At 32.9% G+C, this 13,895-nt stretch overlaps 1 protein-coding gene across 1 annotated transcript; it reads left to right on the plus strand.

The window, feature by feature from the left end:
- The first annotated feature begins 8,254 nt into the window (after positions 1–8,254).
- Positions 8,255–12,837, plus strand: LOC145068350 (sulfate transporter 4.1, chloroplastic-like). The gene is made up of 17 exons (XM_079015307.1): positions 8,255–8,737; positions 9,262–9,310; positions 9,390–9,588; positions 9,674–9,842; positions 9,964–10,029; positions 10,115–10,222; positions 10,334–10,441; positions 10,544–10,609; positions 10,696–10,756; positions 10,865–10,992; positions 11,071–11,112; positions 11,210–11,326; positions 11,424–11,475; positions 11,585–11,723; positions 11,846–11,937; positions 12,265–12,341; positions 12,425–12,837. The coding sequence occupies exons 1-17, from the start codon at positions 8,477–8,479 to the stop codon at positions 12,725–12,727; spliced, it is 2,037 nt and encodes a 678-aa protein (XP_078871433.1). The 5' UTR covers positions 8,255–8,476; the 3' UTR covers positions 12,728–12,837.
- Positions 12,838–13,895: the final 1,058 nt, after the last annotated feature.

Consider the following 13,895-nt stretch of genomic DNA (forward strand, 5'->3'; position numbering starts at 1 on the left):
TCCAGACTTTTCATCTCATTTATCACGTGCGAGGATGATAATTGGAAACTTGGCTAAAAATGGTGTTGAAAATCATTGCAAGTATTTTGAAAAACTTATATAATTTCCTAAATCGTTAAGAAAACATTGGATTCTCTTGGTAATAGTTTGTAATAGTAGTAGATTTTTGAGTGCCTTTAAAGATACAAGCAATGAAGCAAATGTTCTTTATGGTTTCATTTGTAACAATCACAGTTAAAATTTTAAATTTAAAAACAACTAAAATACTTTATAATCATCGACTAAAATACAACGTGATTGATGAAGATAGGAATCAATGCATGTGATTTAAAAGAATGTTAGTATTTTTCATATTTTGTATGTCAAATTTGTTCATATTTACATTGAAAAAAAAATCATCACGAATTTTGTAGATGAAACGAGCATTTAATGTTAGTCAAAAAATTGTGGATGAAGTCCAAAATCTTTTTAGTTTGCACCAATGGTCCAAAAACAAAAACATTTTGTGGTTTTGGTCCCTGTCAAACATAAAAAGACTATAATACCCTTTTAATTTGTTTTTTTCATTTTTTATATTCACTTTATACTTTTATAATTTTATAACTAGAAATAAAAGAAAAATAAACCCTACCCATTAACCACCCCAACCTATGGTACCCTCTCTCTCTCTCTCTCTCTCTCTCTCTCTCTCTCTCTCTCATACACACGACTGGAAAAAAAATGTATCGATTCTTTTTCACTTTCACATTCTCGCTCAAGAAATCCGCGATCTTGCTCCCTTGTGCAATTTCGATGAAGAAAAATACCGACAATGTCTCTTTTCTCCTGTGGTTTTCCTTCTAAGCACTTATGTGTGTGTATTTTATATGTGTATGTATTATATGTGCCACGGTTTCTTCCTGTATCATCACAAATAGTAAGATCCAATAACCTTCAAATCAATGCTATTAAGATATAGAAAAAACCCTACAAATAAATACCATGAATCTTGATTTTGAAAATTTAAAACCCTTAATTAGTTCATACGAAACCCTAACTCAAAATGGGTTCACTGGAAAACAACGAATAAGAAGGAGGCAATATGTTACTGCCATGGTTTCTGGTGTGATTTAGTTTCAGATTTGGTCTGCTATCTAGGTTGATCGGAAGTGTGTAAGGTTTTGCTAGTGAGAAAATTGGAAATTATGGTTGCTGTGAGGGGGCGACAACAAAGGGGGTGAGGAATGAGGAGATAAGGTATATAATGTGGGGAAAAGAAGAGATCCTTTACAATCTTTGGTTTCTAAAACTCATATTTGCAGCAAACTGAAGAACCAGGCCATCGATTTCTCTACAGGGTGTGAAGAGGATGGAGATTATGGAGGAATAGTTCATCGGAGGTGGGATTACATCAACAGTAAGGGTGCAAAGGGTCTTATCAGTGAGAAACCTTACCTTCATCTTTGCACCAACTGTGAGGCTGTGGAGGGATTTATCTAGGCCTGACAATGGAGCGGGTTTTGACCCTGATCCGATCCAAACCCTTAACAATTATATGGGTGTGGAGCATAGTTTTTGATCCGTTTACGCGTTAACGACCCGTACCCGCTAACCCTTTTATTAAAAGGGTCGGGTATGGATCATCATCGATCCGCTCCATTTATAACCCGCCCCATATAAATTTTAGAAATATAAATTTATATTTTATATTACCTAAAGTTTACATTAAATTCCAATCAGAAGTCCAAAGAGAAAAGCCCAAAGACTAAATTGTTTTTACATAGGACTCGAGGACTCGACTTCTAGACTTCCAATCTTCTCCCAAGAGTCATGATTTCAATTCATTTATATTTCATCATGTAATCACCAATTTCATTTATAAATCAATAAGGTCATTTATCAACTGAAAGAAATTTTGTAATTGCTATTCTCTATCAATGCAATCGACGATCAAAAACCGATTGGAAGTAACTAAAATAATGATTTTAATTCCAATAGAAAGTCCTCGAGTACATAATGTGTTTTCTAAATCAAAACTTAGTTTTATTTAATAAATTTTATTTTATGCTTTAAGTAAAATGTGTTTGATTATTCAAAAAACCTACGGGTTACGGGGCGGGTTTGGATATCTGCTAATTCGGTGGATAAGGGTATGAGTCTGATTATTCAAAACCCTGTGGGTTACGGAGTGGGTTTGGATCGGATTTTGAAATTTGTTAAAAGGGTTTGGATCAAGGTCAATTCGCGCCAAACCCGCCTCATTGCCAGGTCTAGATTTATCTACGAAAGAACAAAATGTCGTCCGCAACAATTTTTGTATACCTTGTCGGAAACCCAGAAAAGGATGGTTGGAGAGGATGAGGAGGGAGGAATGAACGTCGATAAGATATATATATATATATATATATATATATATATATATATATATATATATATATATATATATATATATATGGATATAATTTTTTTTAATAATATTAAAATAAGAAAGTAATTAAATTTTTTATTTCAAGGGTATATTTGTCATTCTAGATTGGGTGTGGACCAAATCCACAAAATCTCAAATTTAGGAGGGACTAAATCCCCAAAAAGTTTTCTGTTTTGGACCATTGGTGCAAGTTGTAATCTTTTTGGACACCATCTACAGTTTTTCGCAAAACACAAGGACCAAATTTGTAATTTAGTCTAAATATAAATATGTGGTCATTTTAGATATTGTTAAAAATATGGCCATCATCCGATCATTTTTGTAATTTTCGTTAAATCCGTAAGAAAGCCTTAATTTATGGACTAACTACACAAGTAATTATAAAGCCTTAATTTATGGACTAACCACACAAGTAATTATAAATATGAGGAAAAAATATGTTGATATGTCCAAGGACTGATATGGTTCTTTTTATTATGATGGCCGATACATTCTAATCGACTTGAACACTCAAGTTTTTGGAGGGAGGTCATCTCTTTATAGACTACAATTGTAGAAAGAAATAAAATTTTAGACTAACTTAACAAACCACTAAAGTTAAAGGAGCATTTTTGTAATTTATTAGGTTAAAAGTTAAGATTCCATATTTATACAAAGCGAAAGGTGTAAGGGCTCCATTAAATGTCGTCGTGTATCACATTATCTAATATTGAATGTGACGCAATATATAAATTAAGACCGATGAGACGTTACTTCTCATTACCGAGTTTAACAAAGGAAAAGAAGAGAAGAGAAAATAAAGGCATAAGAGAAAAGAAGAGAAAGGAAAGGAAAATAAATTTTCTTTTTTGTTCCTGAGTTGAAGAGAAGCGGAAGGAAAATGAATCATTTTGTTCTTTCTTTCCAAAATCCTCCCAAATCGGAAGGAAAGTTATGAGGGAAAGTGATAATCTCATTTCCCTCCACTTCTATTCTTTAATGAAACTCGGGAATACCAATTTCTTTTATTTTCTTCTCATTTCCACCAATTTCCTTTCTACCAAGTATACAAACGGTTTCAATTACGAGAACACGATACAAAACAACACGTAAACTAGTTAATATAGGATTGTGAGACATCTCTTTATTGTACCCTTCGGGGTACTGGTAAAATCCTCAACATTTAGTATAACCAGAGTCTGCTGGAGGGACAACGTGAAATTTGTGAATAGATCTATTCGGGACTGACAATCTCACACCTAAACTGCTAGCTACAGTTAAGCAGACATGCCTGAGGTGACAAATATCATACCATACGACGCTTGAAGAAACGTCGCTGAGGTTGCTAGTCATATCAAGCATGGTTATACGAACTCACAATAGTATAAACTAACCTTTGTTTACTAGATTTTCATTATTCACTAGTTTTATTTTAAATAATAGAACTACTATACATTACACTGGAGGGTTTCCAGGGTTACAATACATGGTTTTATTTAAGTAATAAAACTACTATACATACTGGTGGTAGCCAGGGTTTTCAAACAGAACATACTATACATACTGGTGGTAACCAGGGTTTTCGAAACAAACACAATAACGAACAAACATGTTAGAAAATATTGGGTTTTATTAGGAAACATGCATACATTTTTATAGGATTCAATGATTGGTTTTCACTATAAAAACATTCTTATGAACTCACCAGCTTTATGCTGACACGTTTTCAAAATCGCTTGTATTCTCAGGACATCAGTAGACAGGTACTCTCGTCGGCTTTTGAGAAGACAGAGCATATAAAGTCTCGTCTTTATATTCACTACTTTTGATGTACACAAACAATGAAACAAACAGATGTAAAATATTCATATTATATTGTAATGCTTGTGTTTACTTTGATTACTATGATGCAATTGTTGTGATACTATACATGACGTCCTCCACCCCCAAATGTTTCCGCCGTTTCCGGTTTGGGGGTGTGACACATTGGTATCAGAGCTATTATTTATAGTGAACTTAGTATACCGAACCTTACAAGGTATACAACTATAAACACTAAGGGGCTGAAGTGCTCTGAACTAAAAGTATACTTTTAAGATATAAGTATTTTATAAGAAGTATACAGGTATACATACGTACCAGAAACAATATCATAAATAGAAAAAAAACAAAAGTATTTGGATTAAACCCACATTGTAAACACTTTCTTTCTAATGAAATGGTTGTTCATTACTTTGCTTACTATGATGCATGTCTTGTGATACTAAACATGATATCCTCCACCCCCGAACGTTTCCACCGTTCCGGTTTTGGGGTGTGACACAGACATAGCAAAAGTTTGCTGCAGGGTTCATGAGTGCTCCTATAAGATTAGAGTATTGGATTAAACCCACGTTCACTTGGATCGCTTCATGGATTTTATCAAGAATGATTGGTGAGACGATAATATCTTATATTCTTGAAACCGAGATGTGTGAGTTGTATTCTGCAAGTTGCTTGCACATTGATAATATGTAAACGCACCAGTAACTTGGTGTTATAAAAGATATTGTTGTGTGTGATTTGATGAGTAAGTACAAGCGAGCATTAAGTCAAAGTTTATCCGTTCCTTTTACCCAAAATGGGATAAAAGCGATATCTGTGGGCCCCTCGATGATTAGTGATGACACCCTAAGCGCTTGACCAAGCCGGGACTAAGTTGATGTGTTCAATTGTAGTCTGTTGTCAGTCGTCATAAATCGGAAATCGGGAAACAATACATGAACAGAGAGTATGATTAAAATCCATGTCTCAGTTCATATGATATCTAGAATAGAGGAATATATGATCCCTTATCTAAAGGACAAGTTTATGATATGATCAGAGTTCGACAACGGCTTTTGAAAGCTACGATTGCTGATCATGTTCCGAAGTCATACGCAATATAGTTATTAGACTTATCCAAGTGGGAGACTGTTGGATTAGGTGTCTAAGCCCATTACTATTTTGGTATATACTTCACTCGATTGTAAGCATGGTCCTTTTGGGTTGCCTTCACCATAGCAACTGATAGGATGAACTAAGGAGAAAGAGGATTAATTATGATTTATTAATATATTATATGAATAATATATTAAAAGAGAAATCATATTGTTTAATTAATATTAGTCAAGAATTAATAAGAATTAATTGTGTGGCTAAAAGACATTAATTAAATAAAGGGGACTAGAACTGTCAATTGTGTGATAGTTGAATATTGGGCTAACGGACTCCATAGAAGTTGGAGTGGATGAAATCTATGGTGAAACCCATTAGAATTCTTCCAAGGCTTCTAAGGAGGGAGTCCATGGGCTGCTTAGGGCCTAAGCAGTCAGATTAGGGTTTCATGGTTGATAACCCTAATAGCCTAGCTATATATAAGGAACCCCTAAGGCCCCAAAAATGTGTGGAAGTAATCCCTAAGGGTTCTTGGACATTTTTGGTGCTCCTCCTCCCTCTCTCTCATTGTTCATCTTGTTGCATATGGTGTTTGTGACTCCATTAGAGGTGCAACATTTGAGGCACTAAGCTTTCAAAGGTCAAGATCTAAAGGAATTGAGATTGTTATTGCTACATAACAATCAAGGTAAGATCTAAACCCTAATTCATATGTTAATTCGATTATTATATGTTAGATCTAGGGTTTATGAGCTTTGGATGATTATTGCATGTTCATTAGACAAACTAGATCCAAAGCTTTAGGGTTTGCATGTACACCATAGGATTGATGTAGTGCTCATAACCCATCACATCGCCCCTGGTGGGGTCTAAGAGCAGCGCCCCTTGCGATGTCCAATGACCAGAGCCCCTGACGATGGTCTCGTTATATCAGGAAAGACTCTAGACATGCATTTTCCCGCCAAAACAAGTGATGACATCTCTATGATGTAAGAATCAGTTATATCTAATAACCACCTTTCTAACTACCATTTTTGGCGCAAAATGGATGTAACCACCATTTAACCTCTTTTCTCTCATGTATAAGAACATAAAAAATGTTCAAAAAAAGGGTTGGGTTTTTTTCTTATACTCAAAATTGATCATCAAATTCTCTTTATCTCTCAAGAACACAAAACGACAAAGTACTTTTTGTGTTTTAGATTTAAAAGTGACTTGACTTCTAATGGCCAATCTTGGATTATCCCAACTCTAATTTTGCGATACCTTAAGCTATAAGGTCAAAATCACATATTTTGGAAAGTGATTATAATCACGATCCTAGAATTATCCAAGTATATAGTAATATTCTTAAACCCAAAATCTAATATCTTTGTTGGAATATTTCTTAGAATAAATCTTGCATCCGGTTGACGATTGGCCAAGAACATTGTAAGTTCATGTGATGATATGGAAAATTTCAACCAACGATGCGCAACGATCATCATTTTAATCAAGCGTTATCTACGTTGTGTTTTTTTATGTTGGTTATAGCTAAAGAAGGTTAAAAACAGTTGTTGTTGGTTTTTTTATTCTCATTAGGGAGCCATATGGTTCTATGATGGAAGATGAGAAAGACAAGAAGAAAAGAGGGATAACATCCATTGGCAAGAAGAGGAAGACGGAAGGGGTTGTTCTTCCATCATCGAATCCTATGACTCCTAATGAGAATAACACTTGATCAAACTGGTGATTGTTAAGCATCTTGGGTTGAAGTTTTCTAGATGATTACATATGCCTACAATATTCTTCACCACATTGATGATGTCACGTGGAAGAGAAATTTATGCAGTCGTCAAGCAATGAAGTTACATCACAACGTTCTCCAAACTATTATGAACCTGGGAGCATCTGTCATAGAATTATGGAACCGAAGACAAAAAAAAATTCAAGATAACAATGATGTAAATATTTTTTTAGAAAAATAAAGTAAAACTAACGCTTAATTCAGAAAAAATGTAGGGGCTAAATAAAAAAATGAAAATATAAGAGGTAAATAAAAAAATAAAAAATAAAAAAATTACAAATGTTTCTTCAAGGGAAAAAAATAAAATTGAAATTTAATCAGAAAAAACTTAACATATAACTCCTCCTTCTTCTTCTTTTTATTTATTTTTTATTTTTTTTAATCCCTTCAATTTATTACGAACAAATAAAAATTACAATATTTTATCTACCATTGTAGATTTTTATAATTTAGAAAACTTATTCATCAAAACTACATTCACCAATTTCTTATATTGATTGTTAATAATCAAATGGCAAAAAATCCCGATCCAAACTTTACTAAAAAATATTTGGATTTTATCGAAATAGCCTAGACGAAAAATATGTCCACCTTCCGCCGATCAAACAAAAAAGGCAATAAAATTTATCATTATATAAAAATCAAAAGTCAAACAAAAATATGTCCAATATTAAGCTGAAAGAATCATTAATCAAAGAAAGAAACGTAAGCAATGAATGTGTCATTATATAGTAAATTAGAAATCCTAAATTGGAGTATCTCATTATCATCACTACAAAAATAAATAGATTAAATTAGACATACATGCGCAACATGTTTTTAAGAAAACTAACTACACCTGACAAATACATGGTAAATATTTAGAGCCAAATAAAACATATAATATATATCTAACTAAAACCAAAGTGATAATATTGTATGGTAAGTATTGATTAAAATATTTTTAACCTAAAAATTACCGATAATGAGAATGAATGAAAGTGGTAGCACATTTTTCTTAATAAAATTATATTTTTTGAATTCGAATATTATGAAGTAGTTATAATTACACAAAGAATTTGTCATTCACTCCAAATATTGGACAGAAGCATCCCTAAAAAGTGGGTTGTCATCTTCTGTTTGACTCGAGGGGAGCATTGATGTTGTTTCAGGGACCCAAGAATCGTTGACGTAACGAACTTGACAAACCCCGGAATGGATCAAAATTCAAAATACCAGAAACTGGTGGTCGTCCACAATCAAAAGGCGTCTCAGTGGCTGAGACGCCCTCTCACCAATTCCAAAAGTCATCTATCACCGGAGATCTCCATTTATGGCTATTTCTTCACACTGAGCAGCAGTACAGAACTATTTGCTTTCAGCTTTCTTCAACACCACAGTCGTCAATCATGAGGACGCCAACGAATCGAACTGTGAAAGTCATACCGTTTCAACACTCGTATACTGGCGGAGATAGTACTACACCGGCGACATCTTCGTCTTCCTCTTCGATGTCGAGATGGAGTGCGAAGTTGAATCGGATGAAGATGATTGATTGGATTGAGCTTTTTCTCCCTTGCTCACGTTGGATTCGGACATACAATTGGCGAGAATATCTCCAGCCTGATCTAGTCTCCGGTGTCACCGTCGGTATCATGCTCGTCCCACAGGTACATATCAGATATTCCAGTTAGTTAGATAGAATACAAACATCTCACATCCTCACCAACTTCTCTACTTGCAATTTGTTAACAATTCGTATAAATACTACAAGTTAGATAGATCTAAGTTGAATTTGATTAGAATTCGTATAAATTCTGGATGTGAAAGTCGTTCCCATTAGAATTCACTATTCAGTAGCCAATGTGAAACTCCTTAGTCCTTACTCCTTACTCCTTAGACAAACCTAATAGTGAGTTAAATTCTGGGGTTTTCATGGAATTTAGATGATTTCCATTGATTTTTTGTGAACAGATTGTATTTTTCAACAAATTGATCCTTAGAGAGGAAAGTGTGCAAGAATGGCATTGCATTTCTGAATCCTTGGAACAGTTCCTCTTTAAAATATATTCCATTCTTCCAACTTGTTTGTTATCATATCGTTTCATTGCTGTGGGTTATTTTGATCTCATATACTACTAGCAAACATTCAAATTCTTTTCTTGTTCACTTTATCATATTTTCATGTAAACAGTCTATGTCATATGCAAAGCTAGCTGGACTTCAACCAATATATGGACTTTGTAAGCTGACTATCTGCTCTTCACATATGATAATTTTCTCCAAATTCAGATAACTTTATTAACAAATATTTCATCACAGATACAGGATTAGTGCCTATATTTGTCTACTGCATATTCGGGTCATCACGACAGCTGGCTGTTGGTCCAGTAGCACTGGTTTCTTTATTGGTCTCTAATGTTCTAGGCAATATTGACTCATCTGGTGAATTATATACAGAACTTGCTATATTATTATCACTCATGGTTGGGATTCTGGAATGCACAATGGGGCTATTGAGGTACTTTTGCCTCAATAACTTCTCTTTTTAATATCATATTAACTCTTCAATTTCACTGATGGATGTTTTTTTTAATTCATTATAGGCTAGGATGGCTCATCCGCTTTATCAGCCACTCTGTCATTTCTGGTTTTACAACTGCTTCTGCCATTGTTATTGCCCTATCTCAAGCAAAATATTTCTTGGGATATAGTATAGTGAGAAGCAGTGAAATAATCCCACTGGTTAAGAGTATAATATCAGGTGCAGATAAGGTATCTCAATATTTATATATTTTACAAATCTCTTCAATACTACATTAGGCAGAAAAATGGGGATTTTGCTTATATCTTATTAATTACTGTGGTAACCATTGTCAATGGTTTCTGTTTGTAGTTTTCTTGGCCTCCTTTCGTGATGGGGTTGACTATTCTTGCAATCATGTTGACCATGAAGCAATTGGTGAAGTAGTTCTTCCAAGTAAGTTAAAATTTCATGTGTCACACTTTGAGCTCACTAATTTTTTACACTTGTATTCTGTTTACAGGGTAAAACAAGGAAAAATTTACGGTTTTTGCGAGCAGGTGGGCCCCTCACTGCAGTTGTTCTGGGTACAACTTTTGTAAAAATATTTCATCCATCTTCCATTTCTTTGGTGAGAGAATAATAATAACAATAGAATCTTTAAAATTCAACTTTTTAATAGAAATTACTGTTTCTGTTGATCTGTTCTGTTATATAAATATAACCACTGTGAGAAATTTAGGTGGGAGATATACCTCAAGGGCTCCCTTCATTTTCCATTCCTAAAGAGTTTGCTCATGTCAAGTCATTAATCCCAACCACATTTTTAATCACTGGAGTGGCTATACTGGTGAGAACAGGATTCTATTATTAGCTGCAATCTTTTAATTATCTTTTCATTATTTACACAATTAGTCCTTTGACTTAATATTTAACCATCCACTCACTTCAGGAATCTGTGGGGATTGCCAAAGCTCTGGCAGCAAAGAATGGATATGAATTGGATTCAAATCAAGAGGTATTTTATTTATATAATTTTATTTGTAAAAAAGAAACCAAATCATAAATCTTTTCTGACTCATTCAATTTTTTTTTTTTAAACAGTTATTTGGCCTAGGAGTAGCTAATATTTTTGGGTCCTTTTTCTCAGCATACCCTGCAACAGGTAAGAAAGGAACAAGTGATATAACTTAATAATAGTAATACATGGTAGGCTTTATAAATATTGAAATGCTTCTAAAAGGACCAGTTTGGAATTAAATATGTTTTATAGGTTCGTTTTCAAGGTCAGCAGTTAATAATGAAAGTGGGGCAAAAACCGGTTTGTCAGGATTTGTCATGGGCATTATCATCTGCTCTGCTTTGTTATTCATGACACCATTGTTTGAATTTATACCTCAGGTACATATAATACAGTTATTAAAACTTTTTAATTTCTATCTTGACTTCACTTCACTTCTTGTTGACTTTTTTTTACAGTGTGCTCTAGCAGCTATTGTAGTCTCTGCTGTAATTGGGCTAGTAAGTTTCCTTATTTCATCTTGTGTAGGACCCATGGATATATATATTATTGCTCACATCCTAAGTTTTAATTATTATTTAATAATAATAATTACAGGTAGACTATGAAGAGGCAATCTTTTTATGGCGAGTAGATAAAAAGGATTTTTTTCTTTGGACAGTTACTAGTACAACGACTTTGTTCTTTGGGATAGAGATTGGGGTCCTTGTTGGGGTATTTTACATTTGCATTTGCAATCATTTATTTCTTCATTTATTATTTTTCTTAAATTAGTAGTTAATCTGGTTGTTGGGAATGAATGAATTTATAGGTGGGGTTTTCTCTTGCTTTTGTGATCCATGAATCAGCAAATCCACATATTGGTGAGAAAAGATATATTTTTGTAATTTACAATTACAACAATTACCACATGTGACTAATATTCATGTTTAATTTTTAATTTTTTTTTATTTTATATAAATGTATTTCCAGCTGTGTTGGGGCGTCTACCTGGCACGACTGTTTATAGAAACATCCAACAGTATCCAGAAGCATATACATACAACGGGATTGTCATTGTTCGTATAGATGCACCTTTGTATTTTGCCAATACAAGCTTTATAAAAGACAGGTCAATACTAAATTACTAATCTGCCCTTTCAATTAGAAAAAAAAAAGAATCCTTTCAATGACTAAAGATATAACAAAAAAACTATAGTGGTTACGTTTTTTTTTTTTTTTAATGTGTTTCAGGCTGCGGGAGTATGAAATTGCGGTTGACCAATCTGGGAGCAGGCGTGGACCAGAAGTTGAAAGAATATATTTTTTAATTCTAGAGATGGCACGTATGTACTCATCATTTTAAACATCATATCTTTTTACTAGACTAAATTACATTTTGCTCCCTGAGTAAAGCAAATTATTTCAATTTTGGTCTTTATTTAAGGTTCTTCTCATCCATGTTTCAAGTAAAAATGACTATTTTTGGTCTTGAGTATGGCTGATTTTTTTGCAAATTTGGATCTTCTATTGATAAGGACCAAAACTGAAAGAGAAAACTTTTTGGAACCAAAACTGAAAAAACCAGCTATACTGAGGGACCAAAAATGTAATTTACTCATTTTATATGATAATACAAGTTTTTTTGAGTTTTTGACTCGTGTTCATTTCAGCTGTTACTTATGCGGATTCCAGTGCAGTTCAAGCTTTAAAAGAGTTGTATCAGGAATACAAATCAAGAAACATCCAGGTGCAAACTTTTGAATTTTTAAAAAAAAAAAAAATTATATATATATTGAGAAAAAATAAACAAGGGTAAATTTGTAAATGCAGATAGCAATTGCGAATCCAAATGGAGATGTTCTTGAGACTCTAGCAAGATCTGGATTCATAGATCTGGTGGGTAGAGAGTGGTGTTTTGTTAGAGTGCATGATGCTGTTCAAGTTTGTCTTCAAAATGTAGAGACATTAATCTCAAATGGTTTACCTAATAAAACACCACCAAAACCATCTATACATAACAGTTCAAGCTTTATACAAAGACTCAAAGAGAAACGTAAACAGGACTTATCTTCCGATGATATGGAATCTGGTGAAACACAACTTATACTGGAGCCCCTGTTGCCTCACAAATAATAATCTTAGCTACTTTTTGTTGACATAATTTCAACTTTGAATGATTTTGTATTACATTTTTAACGATTTTGTATTTACACTTTAAATGGATATGGTTGCATTCTTTGTTATCCTCAACTTCCAAGATTACCCTGTAAAATTATATATATATATATATATATATATATATATATATATATATATATATATATATATATATATATATATATATATATATATATATATATATGGAAACCACGGTTCACGAAGTAAAATAATGTATGACTAAAAATAAGAATCGTTATTCATTAATTTACAAATCATTAATTTATTTACAAAGTTTGATATGTTCTATTATCATAAGACGTTTTGGTTTATGTAGGAAATTAGGCTTGAAAATTTTGTTTTATTTCACATTGCTTAATTCATTTGGTCTAATTATACAAAGCTCTTATCTGTTACTCGATCACAATCGGTAGAAAATAAAATATCAATGTTAAAATAAAACTAAAAAAGTCCAAAAATAAATACTATGTTTTGCAAAGGAAAGTAAAACAATATTAAAACTTAACAACGTGCAAAATCATTAATCCTACATTTTCATTTTTTTTTATAAAATTAGATATTTTGTCGGTAATATTGTGAAAGATCATTACAAGCACCGAAGCACATCAGTATTCCCCTAACATAACAACAATTCATAAGGACCATAGAATATAAATCCATAACTAATCATTTGAGCATGATCCATGACTAAAATTTCAAAATTTTCTTAAGGTTAATTTACAGAAAACAAATAACACATATTAGGGTACATAACAAATTTGGTCCCTGTGGTCATTATATAATTTTGACAGTTAAATGTTAACTTTGACGACACTGAGACCAAAATTGATAGGAAATTAGAAAAAAAAAAGGATTGGATTTCAAAAGGATGTTTGTGGAACCAGCAAGATGTTTATGCAAACGTGTTATATTGATATAAAGCTCACAAATTAAAGATATTTGCAAAATTTATAAATAAATTGAAGTTTCTGTAAAAATAGAGTTCTTATCAATATCATCACCTCCAGTGGCAGTGAGTGACACCAAACAGCAACCAAGCCTGCATTTCCCACCAACATGTGTTGACATATTGAAAAGAAAACCATGTTGTTTAAAAATAAAACGAAAACAAAATTGAAATGAT

The sequence above is a fragment of the Lactuca serriola genome, chromosome 8, assembly GCF_051521515.1.
Source record: "Lactuca serriola cultivar US96UC23 chromosome 8, Lser_US96UC23_V15, whole genome shotgun sequence".
Classification (NCBI taxonomy): Eukaryota; Viridiplantae; Streptophyta; class Magnoliopsida; order Asterales; family Asteraceae; genus Lactuca; species Lactuca serriola.

Excerpts from the sequence above, each read along its gene's own strand:
- LOC145068350 (XM_079015307.1), top strand. The coding sequence starts at position 8,477 with ATGAGGACGCCAACGAATCGAACTGTGAAAGTCATACCGTTTCAACAC. Across the intron at positions 8,738-9,261 it reads GTATCATGCTCGTCCCACAG|TCTATGTCATATGCAAAGCT; the intron begins GTACATATCAGA and ends TCATGTAAACAG. Across the intron at positions 11,938-12,264 it reads TTTAATTCTAGAGATGGCAC|CTGTTACTTATGCGGATTCC; the intron begins GTATGTACTCAT and ends TGTTCATTTCAG.